A 21,811-nucleotide genomic window follows, 5' to 3' on the forward strand; every position below is an offset into this window, starting at 1 on the left:
CTGGAGCTATAAGAATTGTCCTTGGTTTTTCATCCTTTATTTTGAACAGTACTCTGGGGATGAGAGGCAGTGGAGGAAAGGCATAGGCCAATAGATTGACCCAGGGAAGGACAGGGCATCCACTTTATAAGCCATACAGTGATGCTCCCTAATGTAGAATTTGCTGAGCTGATGGTTGGTATGGGAGGCAATGAGGTCGACCTTTGGGGTGCCCCATTTCTGAGTTATTAGGGTGAAGGTTCTTCTGTTAAGCTGCCACTTGTGTGGGTACAGAAGATTTCTGCTTAATTGGTCTGCCAGAGAACTGAGGTGACCTGGTAGGAACTGTGCTAACAGGTGGAGTTGCATGGCAGAAACTGTGTGCCAAAGGGTCATGGCCAGCCTGCATAGTGGGTAGGAGTGAGTCCCTCCCTGCTTGTTGATATTCCACATTCCAGTGGTGTTGTCTGTTTTGATCAGGAGAGCCTCTGAGGAGAGAAGGGGCTTGTAAGCTATCAAGACATGGTGGACAGCCATCGTCTCTTTTTGGTTGATGTGCAGAGGGATTTGCTGTGGGCTCCACTGAACATGTATGCACCTGCTGTCCAGGTGTGCATCCCAGGCATAGTCTGATGCGTCTGTGGTGAGGGTCTAGGTGGCAGGGGGTGGTGAGAAATGTAGTCCGTTGTTGTGGGAGCATGATGTTGCACACCAAAGAAAATCTTTTCTGAGGCAAGGAAGTATAGGTATAAGAGTCTCCAAGTCTTGAGAGTGTTGACACAAAGGCTTTTTAGGTACCATTGAAGTTTCCTCATATGCAGTCTGGCATATGGAATGAGTAGAATGCAAGATGCCAAGAACCCCAGAGCTTGCAGGATCTTCCTTCCAGATAGCTGGGGTCTGGTGGCTAGTTGAAAGAAGTAGGGTGTCAGGAAAGTTTGCTTTTCTGGTGTAAAGAATGCCATCTGGGATGCTGTGTACAGGCTTGCTCCCAGGAATATAATCCTTTGGGTGGGCACCTGTTTGGATTTCTTTTCGTTGATTGTGTACCCTAAGGAGGTTAGTAGGTACTTTACAAAGGCCAGGTGCTTGAGCAGCTTTTCCTGGCTGTCTACCTGAATTAGGCAGTCATCTAAGTATAGGTAAATCTGGATATTCCTTTGTCTGCAAAAGGCAATGGTTGGAGCCAGACATTTTGTGAAAACTCTGGGAGCAGTAGATAAGCCAAATGGAAGTGCAGAGAACTGAAAGTGCTAGATCCTGCCCTGAAGCGGAGATATTTCCTGCATGACTCCCTGACAGGAATATGGAGGTAGGCCTCTTTTAGATCTAGGATGGCTAGCCAAGCATCCTTGGAGAGCATGGGTAGCAGCTGCTGGAGGGTGAGCATTTTGAATTTTGGGATCACCAGGAAGGTGTTTAGAATGGATAGATCGAGGATGAGGTGCCAGGTGCCCCCTTTTCTGGGTACCAGAAAAAGTCTGGAGTAGAAACCTTGGCCTCTCTCTTCTGCAGGAACTTGCTCTACTGCCCTCATAGAGAGCAGGGAAAGGACTTGCTTTTGCGCCTCTGCCCACTGGTTTGAAGGTAGATCTGGGAACCCTTTTGGGATAGGAACGGTGTGGAAAGAATATTTGTATCCCTGGGACAGCGGTCGTTGGTAATGGTGGCCTAGGTGCTTGTGTGAAAGGAGAGCTTTCCTCCTAGGGGTAGGGGAAGGTGGGCAGATGGAGGGGAGGTGAGTCATTGTGAGTTTTTACCATAAGGGGGTGGCTTTGAACTCCCTGTTTTTTAAGTGGAGGTAGTCCACTGTTTAAATCTCTGCATTCCCTGTGGCTGCTGTCTGGGGGGGGGGGTCTGGGCTGGACTGGCTTAGTGGGAGCAGGAAAGGACCAGTGCTTGGTGGGAGGTGGCTGGACCTGCAAGAAATACTGTCTGCATAGATTTTGTTTTTTCTTCCATCTTTTTTAAGACCTCTTCTTCCTTAGTGCCAAATAAGTTGTCTTTGTGCAAGGGAGCATCCAACAATTTAGATTTGACATGGTCTGGTAGGGGCTGTTTTTTAAGCCATGCATGCCTTCTAATGACAGATCCGGTGACTGCTGCCCTGCAAGAAGCTTCTAGGGTGTCAACACCACAGTGCAAGGTGTGTTTAGTTACTTGACTTGCAGAATGCATTAACTCTTGTAACTCTTTAGATTCTGCACAAGCAGGAAAGGAAGACATTTTTTGTTTGAGGAGTTTCAGTGTATGTTGCTGAAATTTTAGCATCTTGAACTGGCAATTTAGTGCTCTGATAGCAAGAGTAGCAGAAGTGTATACTTTTTTACCCCATCTGTCTAGTGCTTGGGAATCCCTATCTGACAGGGTGGGGTTCTTAGCAGACGTTGCTTTAATTCCTTTAGGCCCTTGAGAAATTACCTCAGGGTCAGTAGTAGGATTTTTAAAAAGAAATTTGTGTGAGTCAGGGACTCTGTAGTACCGGTCTGGTTTTCTGGGTGCAGGAGGGAGGGTGTCAGGAGTCAAGATGGATTCCAGGAAAACATCCTCCACAACAGGACTGGGGGGATGGCCAAGGGTCTGTGCTGTGGAAGATCTAAAAATTTCCTGAGTCACTTTATAGACTGAGGGTAGTCCTGACTCTCCCATTGGAAATGCTCCCTTAAGGTATGAAGGGTTTCCCCAAAGGAAAAATCCTCTGGGGGAGAGGTAGAAGGGATGGAATCCTCTGCATCAGAATCCTCATAAGTAGAGAGGGGTTGCGTGTCTTCATATTCAGATGCATCAGAGTCATCTGACTCTTGTTCAAACAAAACTACAGGGGACAGATCTCTTTTCCTTTTGGAAGGGGTAGCTTGGCTTCTCCTGATCAGCATCATAAGGTCTTCGGCCATTTTAAGCATTTGAGACTGAGGCAAGGAAGCAGGTGCCTGAGATTGGGTCGTTGTTTTCTTGGGTGTGGTTCATACCCTGGGCCTAAGAAACTCTGTAGTTTTCGAAAGAACGGTAGTCACGAAAGAAGATGTCACCTTGTGTCAAGAATCGGTAGTGTGAAGGACTTCCTCGGAAGCCGGTGCCTGCTCAGCGGCTCTGGACCCATCCAAGGTAGAGATGACAGCAGGATCCTTAGTCGAAAAACAGTTTTGCAGCATATCGGACTCCAAAAGGGTCTCGGTAGCAGCCTGCAAATCCACAGGAGCGGGCGTCAATGGCTGCGAAAGCACCTCACTGAGGACCGGAGAACTGACGACTAGCTTAACGGAACCATTGTCGGTAGGTTTGGACCTGTGCGGTCTGCCTCTGTCTTTATCTTTACGTTTTTTCAGAAGATCAGCTGTTGGATGGCTTACCGAAGCCATATCGGAGCTCGAGGACTGTAAGCGAAAATATCTAGATACAATAAGGGCCCGACGACGGATAGCTCTGGCGTTGAACAAAGCACAGAAGCAACAGGGGGGGATGTCGTGGTCTGGGCCTAAACAAGTGATGCAGTAAGAATGAAAGTATTGGTGTGGCAATTGCTTTCCACAGGTGAGACAATTGTTAACTTTTTCTGACATCGGTTCGTGCAAGAAAAAAGGATCCCCAATGGGATACTTAGCTTTAGAAGATTTCAGCTTCAAATCGGTAGATGAAACCCAGGTAGCAGCCAACCAGCACTCATGCGAACTGCTTCTGCTTTGGGCCCCACGGCAAGAAAGACTGATGTAAAGACATCAGCTGCCTTACTTTATACTACTGACGAACTGACGTCAGTTCTGAAGTGACAGCAACCAACACAGAAATACTAAGTCTCTGGTATTCAGGCCGGCCGAGGGCTACCCTGGCAGCGATAACGCAAATGTGATGACTGCAACAGTGAAACACGAAGAACATCTTGTGTTAGCTGTCCTTGGTCAATTCCATATGAGAGGAGAACCACTGATGCCTGGGCCTGAAGGGGTACATGCACTGCACAGGAAACTTGTGTTAGCTGTCCTTGGCCAATGCCATACTAAATGAGAACCACTGATGCCTGGGTCTGAAGGGGTACATCCTCTGTATAGGAAACTTGTGCTACCTGTCCTTGGCCAATTCCACATGAGCAGAGAACCACTTATGCCTGGGCCAGAAGGAAGTGAAGCACAATGTCTTGTGGAGAGTTCTTCTGAATGTACAGAAATACCCTTGATATCAGTGGAAATGCATACAGGAACATTATCTTCACCTCTAAGTCCTGTATCAGTAGAGACTAATAGAAAAATATATATTTTTTTGTACTTTGCACATTTGATGTTATGTTGACAGAATGTAATATTAATATTTTCTGTCTTCATAACATACAGATTTTCATAAATTCTGCTTCTCAACATTTCATTAGCCCTTTCTATATAAAACTGTTCACAGCCCTAACACAGAGTGAACCAATACACATTTTTATATGCAAAATCAAAACAACTGGCTACAATAAAGCTCTCTTGGTGAAATAACAATAAGTAGCTGGACTGTCCACACTAAAGCCAAAAAACAAACATTCGTAACATCTGTATACCCTTCATCGACCATTAAAACCTACATTTAAATCACCCTTTTAGTTAAAGAGGTTCTTAAGATTCTTTCATCATTTATTCAGAAATTGTGGTGCATTATCTAAAACGTCTAAAACAACTGGACACCCTTTAAAATGTTCCACTTGCTCTTTACTATTTGTTCAATGCTATAAAAATCAAAGGTGTAAAAGAGAAACAAAGCAATAGTCACATTCATTTTCAAGAAGCAGCGCCTTACTGTGGCAAAATACAATCAGTGACAGACAAAAAATGATAGTCTCTTTTTTGTTGTATTTAGTATTTTATGGCAAGTCTCCTTAGGATTAAAGTGTGGTATTATATGGCATTTTGGTTCCTTCGTTGATGTTTTTACCAATTAGATAGATTTTACACGTGGAAAAAATGCTGTAACAAGGTGTGAACGTTGAGAACACATCTAGTGATAATGTGAGACCATGGAACTATAGAAACTAAGTCTTTTAAGGAAAAAAAAGTTTACTGTGCTAAGTGTGGGCATTTTCCAACACTTCTGCTGGAAAAGAAGCCATTTAATGGTTGAGTAGGACAAACTTTAATCGAACCATTTCTGGAATCCAATCAGTAATGAGCTTGCAATAGACAGATAATTGTACAGTGAATATGAAACACTGTCACAATGAAAACAAAAGAGCTGCAAAATATTGGTCACAGCAGTTATCCAAATGTCTTAAAAAGTAATGGATTTACAGACATGAAAAAGAATAAAGTGAACAACATTTAGAAGCTAGAATGTCTATGCAAGCGTACTGAGAAAATATAAACGAACACAAAACAATGTTTTTTAAACTATTTTTTTTACAATAATCAAACTGGTATCTCAATGTTTCAGGTAATAAAAAGCTGAAAGAATTATAACTAAAACTAGGAATTCTGAGAATGGCATGCTAAAAGAGAACCTGAGAAAAACATATGAATGTAACGGTAAATTATTAGTGTTCACACAGACAGCGATACACAAGAAAAGGTACCATATTTGAGATAATTACAACTTCTTGACTTAAAAGTACAAAGAGGGGTACTAACATTAAAAATACAGGAAAATGAAATAAAGAACTAATGAGACACCCCCAAAGTGATAGAACTACAACAGAATTACGGCAAAATAATGAAGTGACAATAATAAAAGTCTGGCTAGTGCTCAATAACAACATTTTTCTGGATGGGGAGTAGCTCTTGATTTGGTAAGAAGCAGTAAGTGGTAGTTATACTAAAGGAGGAAAAACATCCTTGTACTTGTAAAAATGCCCCCATGGGCAAGAGGCATATGATGTCATTATTCAGAAAAGTTATTGGAGTATACATTTTGGGATTGTACAGAGTTGTTGCAGTACAAAAATGAATTGGACACTATTTCAAGTCAAATACTTGGAAGAGAATTTACCCTCAGTACAGAGATGTTTCTAGTGAGCAGGAGCAGGATGAATACTTGGGTAGAATTTCAAGCAGTGTCCCCAAGTACCTCTTCACCCTGCTAGTGCGCACTTTACACAAGTCAGTCCTTCTACTATTAAATAAAAAGACATTAGTGAACATGACTGAATCACCTACAGCCCTGACACCGTTCACAGTCTGGGAACTGCATTCTCCTATCTACAGGATACTGAGCATCACAGATGATGCTTTAAGCACTAGGTCTGCACAAAAGAATCAACCTACAATGTGCACATTAGCAAACAAAGTCTAAACCCGGCAGTAAGACAGACTGTAAATGTGGAGTTGCCGGACATATTTAAAAGACCCAAGCTTCCCCTCTTCCTTTGCAGGTTATATAACTTTCATCTGTTGAACTTCTTCTGTTATACTTCAAGCTGTTTGTATCCCCTCCTTTCTTTCTCTTTTACAGCCTCTAACTAGTTATCTTGTCTGCTTCTCCTACATTTGCTCCCCATGTTCACATTTTTAGTACCTCTACTCTTGCCATCATTAGGGTCCATGTTCCTCCTATGCAGTACTCCTCCCCATACGTCTTCACTATCTGTCATACTCTCCACTTCCTTCTTTTATTACCTTATTCTGGTGGGCGGTTGTGCCAAATCTGGATATAAGATTACATTCTATCCAAGACTGCACTTTCATTTTCGTACAATGCCATCTCCTTTAGCATCTGGATACGCCGTTTTTATAAATGTTTCCTCTTACTCCAATACACTTCCTGGATACCTACTCCATGGGCACTGGGCATGCTTTATCGAAGTGTAGACATTACCATGAGGAACACCAAATTCACAGTGTAAAGCAATATGCCTCTTGTTGCTGCATTTTGCTGTTATTTACATATACCAATGCCCTGAACTTGTAGATTGTATTACAGTGTGCATGCTCACATGCCCTGAATCTGTATATATATATATATATATATATATATATATATATATATATATATATATATATATATATATATTCCTTGTATAATGCGAGTACTCACATACCCTGAACTTGTACACTATATTACTTGTCTAATGTGCGTACTCACTGATTCTCCTGCAAGTACACAAAGCTTCGGTCTATTCAGGTTGGATGGGAAAGAGGAGAGATATGGCAAAATGAGAAGTTATGTACCTATCATAACGTTCCATGTTAGTTGTCTTCTCTCGCCTTCTTTCTTGCTTGATGGGTTCGGAGCCGATCCTCGGCTCCAACTCGGCACTTGCTAAGCCCGAGAGTCACTTTTACCAGCTCGAGGCAGCCCCATATCCCATGATGCAAGGCGGTAAGTACCCAGATCTCGTTTGATGACAAAAGGCAATAGCACCTAGCATAATAACTTCCCAAAGGAAGAAAGAAGGAGAGAAAAAAAACCTGAAGGATGGTAGAAGGACCAGCTTTGTATGGTCTTCAGAAGCATAATTCCTTGTAGAGAAAGGTCTGTCCAGGCCTGGGGGAAGGAGGGAGGGTCGCAAGAAAGAAGGCGAGAGAAGACAACTAACATGGAACGTTATGGTAGGTACATAACTTCTCAATGTTAAGTTGTCAATCTCGCCTTCATTCTTGCTTGATGGGACCGCGTCCCTAGCACCTCTATCCTGGGTGGCTCAATGGAACAGACTCTTGAGAACTGTAGAGCCAAAACTGGCTCTGTCCCTGGAGGCCAAATCCAATTTGTAATGGGAAACAAATGTATGAGGAGTGGCCCAAGTGGCTGCTGCACAAATAGTGTCTAAAGGAAGTCTAGCTTGAAAAGCTGTGGAAGTGGCTAAGCTTCTGGTTGAATGCGCTTTAGGTTTCAAGCACAGCTGTTTTCCCCTGAGCTGATAAATTTCAGAGATGACAGAAGAAAGCCATCTAGACAAGGTCACTTTTGAGACAGGAAGGCCTTTCTTGTTATCAGCATAGGAAACAAAGAGTTGATCGGATTTCCTGAATTGTTTTGTTCTGTCCAAATAATATCTGAGTTGGCGGTGGACATCAAGATAATGTAATTTTTGTTCCGATCTGTTTGAATAGTTTGGAAAAAATACAGGGAGATCAATAGCCTGATTCAAATTAGTCTTTGAGGCGACCTTAGGCAAGAAGGACGGATTAGTTCTCAATGATACCCTGTCTTTGTGGAAGACCAAATAGGGGGGGGCAAACAGATAGAGCATGAAGTTCAGACACCCTCCTAGCCGAAGTAATAGCAACCAGGAATAAAGTTTTCCATGAAAGAAATTTCAGGGAACAAGAAACAGCTGTCTCAAAGGGAGGAAGAATCAAGGATGTCAGCACTAAATTTAGGTCTCATTGAGGAGGAGGACTCCTGACTGGAGGTTTCAGGAGGAAAATTCCTTTCAAGAAGGCCCTACAAAGCCTGTGGGACATAATGTTGTGATCTGCGAACCCGACATGAAAGTTCGAGATAGCGGCCAACTGAACTTTGACTGTGGAAGAAGAGGAGCCCGCGTGAAAAATCTCCGCTAAGAAATCCAAAACTGCTTGTACTGGAGCAGTGAAGGGATCAATATTCTTGGCTTTAGCCCAATAAGAAAAACGTTTCCATTTGCTAGTATAAATCCTCCTAGTAGAGGATTTTAAGGAAGCTACTATGATGTCTCTAACAGGGTTAGAGATCATAGGAAGCCTGGCTAAGGAAGGAAGTGGAGCAACCATGCTGTGAGGATGAGAGAAGGGATAGATCGGTGCAGCTGACCGGATTGGTGAATCAGAAGATCTGGCACTGGGTCCAGATGCCACGGCTGCACCAAAAGGTGACGATGGAGGAACGGAAACCAAATTTGTCGAGGCCAATAAGGAGCAATGAGAATCATTTTGGCTCTCAAAACAGTTGCTTTCTGGATAACTTGAGGGATCAGAGGAAAAGGAGGAAAGGCATAAAGAAGTCCCTGGGGCCAATCCTGGGTCAGAGCGTCTCTGGGGGGATGGCCTGGCCGTGGGAAGAGAGAGAAGAAGTCTGGGCATTTGCTGTTTTGGGGAGTAGCAAAAAGATCGCAACATGGGCGACCCCATTCCAGAAAAATCTCTTCCACTATAGATTGTTTGAGAGACCACTCGTGAGGCATGAGAATAGCTCTGCTCAATCTGTCCGCTAAAATGTTGGTTTTCCCAGGGATATGCGTTGCTACCAGAAACCGATGAGAGGAGATCGCCCATTGCCAAAGTCTGAGCGCTTCTCGACACAAAGGGTAGGACTTGGTTCCGCCCTGTTTGTTGATATACCAAACTACAGACATGTTGTCTGTGTGGACTGCAATTGTCCCCAAGGGAAGAAAGTCGTTGAGGGCTTGCAACGTTAAAAGCACTGCTCTCATCTCTAGGACATTTATGTGCAGGTGGTATTCGAAAGGTTGCCATGTCCCATGAACCATCCTGCCCTGATAATGCCCCCCCACCCGATCAGGGAGGCATCCGTAGTGACAGTGGCTACCGGGAATGGGGGTACAAAGGGTCTGCCTTGGTGAACCTGGGGAGAAGTAATCCACCAAGCAAGATGATTCTTGCATATCTGTGTCACCAGAATTTGGTGACGCATCAGAAGTTGTTGGTAAGACCACTGAGTGAACAACATCCACTGAAGAAGGCGCATATGGAAGCGAGCCAGGGGAAGAAGGGTAATGGCCGCAGCCATGAGGCCCAACACCTTTAGAACCATTCTGGCCTGTACCTTCTTGCTGGCTAGAACGATCCTGACGTGACTTTGAATGTCTGAGATTCTTTGATCTGTAAGGGTAGCTGACATCCGAACAGTGTTTAAGTTTGCGCCTATGAAAGTAATAGACTGGCAGGGCAATAAGGAGGATTTTCCTGAGTTGATCGAGATGCCCAATTGAGAGCAAAGATTTATTGTATAATCCCTGGCTTGAAGAAGCTGATGCCTGGTGGTGGCTGAAAGGAGCCAGTCATCGAGATACGGAAACACCTGGAATCCTTGACGTCTCAGGTGAGCCGTTACCATTGCCATACATTTGGTGAACACTCTGGGGGCTGTAGTGAGACCAAAGGGCAGGGCTCTGAACTGGAAATGACTGGACCCCAGCCGAAAGCGGAGAAATCTCCTGGAGCGTCTGTGAATTTTTATGTGATAGTACGCATCCTGAAGATCTATTGAGCACATCCAGTTGTCCTTCTGTAAGAAGGGCAGAATAAACTGAAGAGTGACCATTCGGAATCTTGTCTTCCTCACAGACTTGTTGAGTCTGCTGAGATCCAATATTGGTCTCCAGTCTCCCGTCTTTTTGGGGACCAAAAAGAACCTTGAGTAGATTCCGGGCTCTGAATGATCTGTTGTAACTGGCTGAATGGCTCTTTTTTGCAGAAGTTTTAAGACTTCTAACTCTGCAATTTCCCTTAGACCGGGTGGTACATCTGGAAGGGAATTTGAGTGATAGGAAGGACTTTCCTCGAAAGGAATTTTGTAACCCTTGGATATGATCGACTGTACCCATCTGTCTTGAGTGAGGCAATGCCAGGCTTCTGGGTACAGCGATAGTCTTCCCCCGACTGCCTCCAAGGATGGACAGTCGGGCAACATCTCAGGGATGCTGAAAGGGCTTGTCAGAGAGAGGCTCTCTACTTCCCTGGTTTTGTGGACCCCCTCTGCCTCTAGAGCGGCGTCTGTTATTGTTACCCCCTCTGCCTCTAGGGGTAAACTGACCACGTGAATCCGGCGTGACTCCTTGGGATTTGCGGAACCACATTTTGCCACCCTTCTGCCCTTTGGGGTAAGGTCTAGAAGGGGTGGAAAAACGGACCCTTACAGTAGAAAGAGTCTTGCCGTCCTGCTCACACCTGGTCAACGTTTCCTTCACTTGAGGGCCAAACAAAGCTGACCCATCAAAGGGAGAGTTTGTGAAGGACGCCTTAAAGGGATCTGCAAAATTACAGAGCCGCATCCAGGCTTGGCGTCTAAGAGCCACACCTGTACCTGCGGCCCTACTCGCTCCATCTGCTGCATATGATATCAGTCGCATGGAGGAGTTAGCAATAGAATTAAGGGTTCCTAGCTGCAAAGCAATTTTTTCTTGAGCCCCTGCAGCTGTCGGATCCTGTACTACTTCACCTAGCTCCTTAAGGATATCCCTCTGGAGTCTGGTGAAGTGACATAGGTAGTTCAGCGAACGCATAGCAAAGGTCGCTGAAGAGAACATCCGCTTGCCATACCTATCCATGGTCCTAGAGTCCTTATTAGGAGGATGGACAGGTATGGAAGGATCTGCAAGTTCCTTCTTAGTGGCAGCCGCCACCACCATGGCATCAGCAGGGACACCTTTCGTGAGGAATTGCTTGTCCGAAGGGGAGTAATAAATTTAGAAGGCCTCCTAGGGACTGGCTCTACAGAGTCAGGAGCAGCCCAAGCCTTCGAGCAATAACCTGCATAAGGGGGTCGAAAGGCGGAGACACCCAGGAGGTGGAGGGCCGAGATCCAAATGCCTCCAGGTATACCGACTCATCCTCAGAGGGATTATTGGAGGGCCAGTTTCCCCTCTGTTTAAGGAGTTCTAGGATGTCTGAAAAGGAGACATCCTCAGAGGGGGATCTTGGGGATCCCTCTGACTCATCTAAGTCGGTATCTGAAGTGATAGACTCGGGGGAGTCTACGTGTTTCCTCTTACAGGTCCTCTTGCGCGGAGGATCCCCTGACTGATCAGGAGAATCCTCGGAAGAGGGGGTTCTTCCCAGTGGGGAAACCTGAGGCGGAGGATCTCTGGGTCCGGGAGCAAGAGAAATGGCAGAGATATCGACAGGCACCATAGAGGGAGGAGCTAAGGGAACAGACTGCTGGCTGAGTCCAGTGGCCAGCACACTCTTCATTACCTCGAAGGCTCCCCTCCCAGGGAGGTCCGAGAGAACCCGTTCCGAAGAACCAAGAACTCCAGGGCCCACCGAAAGGGAAGGCTCCGAGGCAGATGTCGGAGCCGAGCTCACCAAGGCCGAGGCTCCAAGGGGAAGAGTGGGGTCGGACAAGGGTCCGATGCCACTCACCCCCTCGGAGGAGACCAGGGAAGCCCGACCACCGAATCCCTCTAAGGAAGGTCTCGAAGAGGAGATAAGAGTAGAGGCTGAAGGAGCAGAAGGGGGGGGGGTATCTGTCCCTCAGCCCTAGCAGAAACCATTCCCGAAGACTCCAACTCCAAACTCTGGGGTAGAGTCGAAGGAGGAACTGCAATGGGGTGTGGACTAATAGTCGTCTGTTGAGACGGACTATGTAGCATCTGGGCCAGTGCCTGTGATTTTAATAATCTACTGACCACCCTCTCTAAATCATGGTCAGAAAGCCTGGATGACCTGGATGATCGGCTCCGATGGCTCCGTTCTGAGAGGAGAGGAGAGGTCGGAGCCGAGAGTATCGGTTCCAAGGAAGGGGACCTGGACCTCTTCCTCGAAGGAACCATCGGAGCCGACGAAACTATGGAAGCTATCGGAGCAGACAACTTTTCGGCACCGACAGAAAGTTTTGATGCATCGGCTCCGGCCGGAGCCGATACAGACATAAAAGTAAGGGTGTCGGAGCCGGTCGGCGCCAACACCGAAGCCTGAGCCACATGGTGGTCGGAACCGATCGGAGCCGACACCGAAGTGACCGAACCAGAATCGGCACCAAGGTTTGTGCAAACCAGGATCGGCTCCAGCCGGAGCCGATCTCGACTCTGAAAGAGTCGGAGCCGAGGCCGCAGGCTTGGACACAGAAGCCTGGGCCTTGGAAGACTTGGAAGTCTTGGTTGGAGCCGACTTAGCCGGAGAGCCCTCCGGTTTAAGTAGGCCCCTCAAAATAAGCTTGCTTCTCCTTTCCTGCAGGACTCTCTGGCTAAAAGAATGACAAATCGCACAGGAGTCCTGCAGGTGGAGAGGTCCCAGGCAGTATAAGCAAGAAGTGTGACCGTCTGTCAGAGACATCTTCTGACAGCACGAGTCACACTTCTTAAAGCCTGAGACCCTTTCCTTAGACATGGTGTAACAAAAACACACACACAACACCTGTCCAAGAAAATATTATCCCAAAATTAAAGAAACACTAATCTCTCAAATACACACACACACACCCTAACAAGGGGGGGGATGGGATGGGAGAAGGCCTGACTAAAAATTTTTAAGGAGAGAGGGAATTCTAGTCAGAACGGGACTAAAACTAGTCTAAAACTGTTAAAATTAAAGTTTAAATAGAAAAAGGGGCAAAAACAGTAGTGTATAAATCACTTACCAGGAGCTGGTAAAAGGAGGACCTCATCAGCGAAGTGGCAAACGAGATCTGGGTACTTACCGCCTTGCATCATGGGATATGGGGCTGCCTCGAGCTGGTAAAAGTGACTCTCGAGCTTAGCAAGTGCCAAGTCGGAGCCGAGGATCGGCTCCAAACCCATCAAGCAAGAATGAAGGCGAGATTGACAACTTAACATCAGAGGTTTAGAACTCTGGGATAAGCTCACTGAAGGGGAATCCCCTACCCTGCCTGAGGGGTTGATTACCCTTGGTTATTTAGCAGACATGGATGGGTTTAGATATAGGCAGGCTACAACTTTCTTATCATTTTTGAGCCCAGTTGTCCTACTCTTCAACCACCAAAGAATCATCTTCCGGTGACCCCCTCCACCAAAGAATCATCTTCCGGTGACCCCCTCCACCAAAGAATCATCTTCCGGTGACCCCCTCTACCAAAGAATCATCTTCCGGAGACCCTCTCCATCAAAGAATCATCTTCCAGTGACCCCCCCTCCATCAAAGAATCATCTTCCAGTGACCCCCCTCCATCAAAGAATCATCTTCCGGTGACCCCCTCCACCAAAGAATCATCTTCAAGTGACCCCCTTCACCAAAGAACCATCTTCCGGTGTCCTTCCCACCCAGTATCATCTTCCACTGAATGCCCCACCCTCAGAAATCATCGAACAGTGACCACCTTCCGAAGTATCATCTTTCAATGACTACACTCAGTCATAAAGCTGTACTGAAGTCCTGCTATTGCACTGTGCCTACAACTCATGTCATCCAACCCTAACCCTCAGGTTTTCGAGTGGCAGAAAGGGGAAGCAACTCCATGTTGTGGTTGATTCTGACCTTCTTAAAATCAAACAAAAATCAAATGCTTCTCCTATTAATAGGTCGTTAGACTGGAAGTCAAAAGGTGCAATATTGTTGGGCTCATGTAATTAACTCCATGGTTATAGGTGTGCATGCTAACTAATGGAGGTGTGACAAGGGCTTGGAGAGCTGCAGGGTGAAAATATCTGGGGATGTCCAGCTATGCTAAACTCCAGAATTTTATTGTCTTAATGAAACAACACAGTCTGGGACAAACAAATGGTTACGTTAATAATCAGCACAATATCCAGCAAAAAGAAGCAGATGCTAGGAGACTTCCTCACTTGAGAATTCTTATAGATATAAAGAGATGTTGGTGAAACAATGATGGTGGCTAAACTCAACCCAAGGGCTTCCATGGTAAGCAAATTGTTTATGTTGGCTTGCAGTATGGAGTATTAGATTTACTACCACAGGGCAATTATGGTCTGAGCTCAGGATCCAGATGACTTGAACATCTGTAATGGCTGCCATGAAATGATACTGTTTCTTAGAAAGATCCAGAAACCAGTACACCTTTTACTGGACTTATGAGCATCAAGTCCCTGACTGTTTTTTGATTAGTAACCTGGTTAGTTAGTAACCTGGTTAGTTAGGAAGCTTTTCTCTCTCTTTTTTAATGTATAACATTTACTAGATTAACAAGATACTTAGAAAGCTTTCCTTTCAGTTTTATTGTGCAACATTTATAGTTAGTTAGCTAGTTAGAAGTTAGAACATTTTTCTTTTAGTATTAGTGTACAACTCTTACGATTAAATCAGTTTAAAGTGATTTTTTCATTTATTTCAAGGTATATTTTTAGAAAGACAGGACATGTAAAACTACATGTGTCTAATAAACAGGATATGATGCATTATAATGGTACAATCTTCAAAGTAGCATCTTTTTTTTGCCCATCCACCAGCCAGACCTCAGCCTGGTGTGACCATCTAGCCCATTCACCCCTCACAGCGGTTGAAAGCTATTATTGGCCTATTAGTTCCTCATGAAGGTGACAATCACACAGTATTCATTCAGCTAGACATCAGAGACCCCTTTCTGCCTCCAGAATCTCCTAGTGACCCCCCTTGGCAGATTCAAAGGTATGCTAGTGCTATTCCTTGGGTGAGAGAAGCATCTGAGCTTCCTTATATGACTGCCCCCAGACCCAGTGGCTGCATATTCTCATTGTCCAAACGCCAATATACGGTTCTCTCCCAAGATAGGTGAGCCACATGAAACTCACTAACATTCTCCCATCCAGCTTCCATGTCAGTTACTTGAACGCAGGTCATGTAGGTAAAATCAGAGCTATACCCTTGTGCAGCATGGGAGTGGGGGCATGGGGTCATATAATAGAAGTGTATAGAAATCCTAACAGTTATTCAGGTCCTGCAAAAGGGTTTTGATAAGATATTGTCTGAATGTGGTTTCAACAAAACAAAGTATTTGAAATACAGTCAGACAATTTTTTTCACTGAGTGGCAAAGCTCCCCAAGTCTACGCACCACCCACTTAAAACATATAAATGCAGAGGTTTGCTGTAACTCAGGATGGGGGGGGGGGTTCTCCCTGTAATTATCTAATTTAATGAAAAGGTAACTGGCCACAATTAGCTATTATGTAACTCACCTATTTCCCTCAAAGGTACAAAGAAAAGAATATTCTTCCATTAAGAGGTACTTATTTTTTTTTTACTTGTTTACTGGAGCAGAGCACTGATCTTTATGGACCTTTTAAGACTCAGCCAGGGGACTGCTGTTTGTGTGACTCTGAGCAAGTCACTTAGTTACACAATGCAGACTGAGGGAATCAAACCTTGGACCACAGGAAGCCGCATGTTTAAGTTGGATAATTTTATGCTTGGTAAGGGATCTCCTGTTAAACTACAGAATAAAGGAAGATATACATTCTTCACTGATAGGGTAAGCATGCTTCTGTTAGTAGCCTGTAATGTACTAACCTGTCTCAGACTAAAACCATTATTTCTACATTTCGGAGCATGTTAAGGCCAATCCAAGAGCAAGGACTAGATATGTGACTTTCCCTTTGCTATTTAGGAAGTCTGTGATTAACCACAGCAGATATTCGTGCACCAGTACTGCCTGTACTTGAGTTTGTACTTCTACAATGGATAAAGGTTGGCTATGAGATACCTCTGTTACTGCTTGAGTTTTACAAAACTTGTAACAAAAGTTTAACAAAATGTTTTTTTAATAAAAAAAGAAAATGTGAAAACAAATGGTCACGTTAGAGCAGAAGATTGAGGCGATCGGCTCCAAATGAGCTTCACCCTGCACTGCTTGTTTCAATTCTCTCAGTCTCCAGTTGACATTGTATGAGTTTAAGTGATTCATTTGAACACGTAGCACTCCCAGGTTACCATGAAAAGAGGTGTGCACACAGAGGGCTTACCGACTTAGCAAACAAATAAATAAATACATAAATAAAAATGCGCACTCATACACAGAATATACATATACAGATTTGTCCTCCTCCCCCTTACATTGACATATCTTGAGTGTTTAGGTGTGTGAGAGGGTTCCCTGACGTAATCATTTTGCCCATTTTGCAACTGTGGTTACTGAAAAGTAAATCTAGAAAATCTATAGACTTTTTTCAGTTATGCCTTCATTTTCTGATGCCTACTTTATTTAAATTGGGGCTACTGGTGAAGCCAGACTGCCTCAGCTTACAACAAATGTAAATTAGAGAAACAATCTTGAATGGAGTATTAGTTCATCTCAACACAAAAATGCATCACACTGCACAAACATCAACAGGCAACCTACAGGATCACAAAAAAAACATCTATTGGTGCAGCTTTGAGATGACGAAGGAAAGCTTTGAGATGACGAAGGAAAGCAGGGTCTAATGTAAAAAAACAAAATCCACATGAAGACTACACTGAACGCTTCTCAGCTGAGAACACCCAGGTAAACCAAGTACAGTGAGGCAGCAACTACATAACATTAAAATTCAGTTGCACTAAAAAAACGGACTTGGTCCACTATAATAAATGTCAAATAAATAAATAACTATGGCAACACAAATGGACACAAGTTTTCAAAGGTGTATCCAGTTACTTACACATTAAGACATAGTTGTCCTGGTACTTCTCAAGACAATACCGGCTTGACAAAGACTCAAGATAATCCCCTTCTTCTTGCTTCATGAATGTATGCGTTTCACTTTCTTTTTCTTCTTTGTATACTGATGGATCAAGTCCTGTCTCAGGCTCCATTTTATTTCCTTTAAAACCTATGGCATTCTGGAGAAAATACATGACTTTAACAATAAATCCTTACCAGCTGACAACAAAACAGCTGCTCTGGTGGAAGGTACCAGAATGGCTTAGAACTTTTCTCAACAGCAGTCCACTTGTGGGTGACACTGATAATGATACCGCAGTTATACTAGTGTATATGGAACAGGTAATACCGCAGTGATACTAGTGTACATGAAACAGGTAGGACCACAGTGATATTTGTGTATATGAAACAGTACTGCAGTGATACTAGTGTATATGAAACAATACTGCAGTGATACTAGTGTATATGAAACAGGTTTTACCACAATGATACTAGTGTATATGAAACAGGTAGCACTGCAATGACACTAATGTATATGAAACAGGTAGCACCGCAGTGATATTAGTGTATATGAAATAGTACTGCAGTGATACTAGTGTATATGAAACAGGTAGTACTGCAGTGATACTAGTGTGTATGAAACAGGTAGTACCGCAGTGATACTAGTGTATATGAAACAGGTAATACCGCAGTGATACTAGTGTACATGAAACAGGTAGGACCACAGTGATATTAGTGTATATGAAACAGTACTGCAGTGATACTAGTGTATATGAAACAATACTGCAGTGATACTAGTGTATATGAAACAGGTTTTACCACAATGATACTAATGTATATGAAACAGGTAGCACCGCAATGACACTAATGTATATGAAACAGGTAGCACCGCACTGATATTAGTGCACATGAAATAGTACTGCAGTGATACTAGTGTATATGAAACAGGTAGTACCGCAGTGATACTAGAGTATATGAAACAGTACTGCAGTGACACTAGTGTACATGAAACAGGTAATACCGCAGTGATACTAGTGTACATGAAACAGGTAGGACCACAGTGATATTAGTGTATATGAAACAGTACTGCAGTGATACTAGTGTATATGAAACAATACTGCAGTGATACTAGTGTATATGAAACAGGTTTTACCACAATGATACTAGTGTATATGAAACAGGTAATACCACAATGATACTAGTGTATATGAAACAGTACTGCAGTGATCCTAGTGTACATGAAAAAGGTAGTACCACAATTATACTAGTGTATATGAAACAGGTAGTACCACAATGATACTAGTGTATATGACACAGGTAGTACCGCAGTGATACTAGTGTATATGAAACAGGTAGTACCGCAGTGATACTAGTGTATATGAAACAGGTAGTACCGCAGTGATACTAGTGTATATGAAACAGGTAGTACTGCAGTGATACTAGTGTATATGAAACAGGTAGTACTGCAGTGATACTAGTGTATATGAAACAGGTAGTACCGCAGTGATACTAGTGTACATGAAACAGGTAGTACCGCAGCAACACTAGTGTACATGAAACAGGTAGTACTGCAGCGACACTAGTGTATATAACACAGGTAGTACCGCAGTGACACTAGTGTATATGAAACAGGTAGTACCGCAGTGACACTAGTGTATATGAAACAGGTAGTACCGCAGTGATACTAGTGTATATGAAACAGGTAGTACCGCAGTGATATTAGTATATATGAAACAGGTAGTACCGCAGTGATACTAGTGTATATGAAACAGGTAGTACTGCAGTGATACTAGTGTATATGAAACAGGTAGTACCGCAGTGATACTAGTGTATATGAAACAGGTAGCACCGCAGTGATACTAGTGTATATGGAACAGGAAGTGCTGCAATGATACTAGTGTATATGAAACAGGTAGTACCGCGGTGACACTAAAGATATGAAACAGGTAGTACTGCAGTGATACTAGTGTATATGAAACAGGTAGTACTGCGGCGATACTAGTGTATATGAAACAGGTAATACTGCCGTGATACTAGTGTATATGAAAAAGGTAATACTGCAGTGATACTAGTGTATATGAAACAGGTAGGACTACAGTGATACTAGTGTATATGAAACAGGTAGGACTGCAGTGATACTAGTGTATATGAAACAGGTAGGACTGCAGTGATACTAGTGTATATGAAACAGGTAGGACTGCAGTGATACTAGTGTATATGAAACAGGTAGGACTGCAGTGATACTAGTGTATATGAAACAGGTAGGACTGCAGTGATACTAATGTATATGAAACAGGTAGCACTGTAGCGATACCAGTGTATATGAAACAGGTAGCACTGTAGTAATACTGGTGTATATGAAGCAGGTAGCACTGTAGTGATACTAGTGTATATGAAACAGGTAGTGGCCCCACACAAACCCTAGCTTCAAAATGAACTCATTTACAATGATAAACGTCATGCGTTTGTTGTAAAAACAGGAAGTGTTAAAGGGTAAACCATGAAAACTGACCATCCTGGAAAAGAATGCAAAACAAGAAAGTGATTAAAGCAGTAAATATGTGATGAGACACTGCTGCGTGATGTACTCACCACAATAGTACATGAATTAATTATGTTTGCCTTCAAAAACAGCTTACCTCTGATGGGCAGTTGTGGCTCAAACTTCTTTCCAAGTGACGAGCAGTTTCTGGGAACCACAGTGGGTTAAGCCAGTGTCAATAAAGGAGAACTAAGACAGTACTAAAGGACAGAGCCAACCTCACACCTTCGAGGCAAAATCTGATTAATATTAACCAGGAAAATAGCAAAAGTACAAGAGGAACAAAAATATGACCCCCCCTCCCCCCAAAAAACTCTGGTCCACTGAAACATCAATTCTCTTTGACAAACTCTCTACTAATAAAAGGCAAATCAAACAGATTCCTCTCTGTGTGTCATCATTATACTGTTGTGCTGACATCGTGCATCAGTATCTAACAACTCACAAAAACTGACTTCAGTCAGTCTACAGATGTATGGCAGCTGTCCCCCTCACAGTTTTCCTTAAATCATCTCAAACATACTATTATCTACACAACTGGATAATTTTCACTTTTAAGATTTTGTTCAGTATGCACAATTTAAAAATATCTTCTTTCCAATGCAGCATTAAGTCAAAAAATATCTAATTTAGAAAATGTAAACATTATAAGGACAAAGAGAGGGCATCTAAATTATACAAAAAAAGTGTTTTTTTTTTATGTCGTCTACTGTTAGACTGAGCACCTCATACACTTATATTATAAGGTACTATATCAGTGTTTTCTTTACAGTTTGAAATATGTGTGGACAGAATATCAAGCTATGAAACCAAACAAGAAGAGAAGCCTTTGGCTTATAAACCCTGGTTAAATGTTTAGCATTTCCACCTTTACCTTTGGAAAAGCAAAGCTGTGAACCCGCTGAAGGTTCATACAAAGACCAGCAATGTTGGCATTACAAAGATGGCAACATCTCTGGTGAAACGAGTCCTACAGGATCCTACATTGGCTGACCTATAGGGTCCGATTAAACATACAGAAAATATCAATGCAGTCTGGAATATTTATACACAGATAAATCCAGACTGTTTAGAGTAAAAAAGACAGAAGATGCTCTAACGTAGAGCACATCCACAGTGCTGTGTAGCTGGATATCTCCTTTGGCTGCTTTATTTACACAGTTATTGAAACCACTTGAATCCCAGGTTATTTTGTTGAAGCAGTTTTGAGCAAGTTGATAGGTGAAGGTGTCATTTTTCAGGCTGAAAATCCCAAACAAGGACTGCATACTAAATTTGGACTCTTGCAACTTGTTCATCGGTCTGAACTGGACTGTCATAATGTGCTGCATCCAACTGGCAAGCAGGCAAAAAAGGTGTTATGACAGAGCGTCATCAGGCTAGCAGCATGGGGGCTACAGGGCCTAAATTTAGTTACTAAATCTGACAGCTGATTTTTCTATTAAAACAGAGAACGGTTTTCTGTGGCCAGTGGAAGAACACAAAGCCTATCAGAATGCAAATGTGTGAATTTAAAATTAGGAAAGAGATGACAAAGCAGTTGTAACAAAAAGATTATTAACCAGGTTTCAGTCTGAAGTGTTCGAACACATCAAAGTACCTTGAAATACCCCAAAAGAGGACACCAACTTTTACAAGCATCCAGGACCCTTAAAAAGTGCGGGCGGAAAAGAAACAAAAAAACAGCTTTTAGTATGGGTCCCTTTTCCAAGACATTCAGGAGAAAGTTTGTACTCCGCTGTAATACTTGAGGGCAGCACATCCCTGGAATTGGCAGCATTAACTTCTTTTAAGACCTAAACTTTAATTTACCCCACTTAACCTAAGCTAACAAACTGTATTCTACAGCAGTTTATCCCAACGCCTATTTACCAACAAGGTATTAGCCCCCCCACCCCGCTTTTCTACTTTTAACACTGTCTGTCATTTTTTATTTCTTACTCTCACTCTTGAGCCCCTATTCTGTACAAACATACTCATTAAAGAGCCTGTAGAACATTTCTAACACAGTTTAATGTAAGCAGGTGGATTTCTCAACAAACCTGATCATGACCAGACAACAAACTGATAGTTTTCCTACGCAGTGCATGCCGGGGTCTGGGTCTATATCATTACACATATTGAAATCACTTCTACCCAC

The 21,811-nt window shown here is 43.3% G+C and overlaps 1 protein-coding gene across 1 annotated transcript in view; it reads right to left on the reverse strand.

Annotated features, from left to right (window-relative positions):
• The window catches only part of TUBGCP6 (tubulin gamma complex associated protein 6), a 1,304,734-nt gene that overhangs the window by 442,487 nt on the left and 840,436 nt on the right, over positions 1 to 21,811 (reverse strand). The window contains exon 18 of the mRNA XM_044088793.1: positions 17,128 to 17,308. Within this exon, the coding sequence (XP_043944728.1) occupies positions 17,128 to 17,308 (181 nt within the window). The remainder of the gene's footprint in view (positions 1 to 17,127; positions 17,309 to 21,811) is intronic.

The sequence above is a fragment of the Protopterus annectens genome, chromosome 11.part0, assembly GCF_019279795.1.
Source record: "Protopterus annectens isolate FY-2018-M chromosome 11.part0, PAN1.0, whole genome shotgun sequence".
NCBI lineage: Eukaryota > Metazoa > Chordata > Ceratodontiformes > Protopteridae > Protopterus > Protopterus annectens.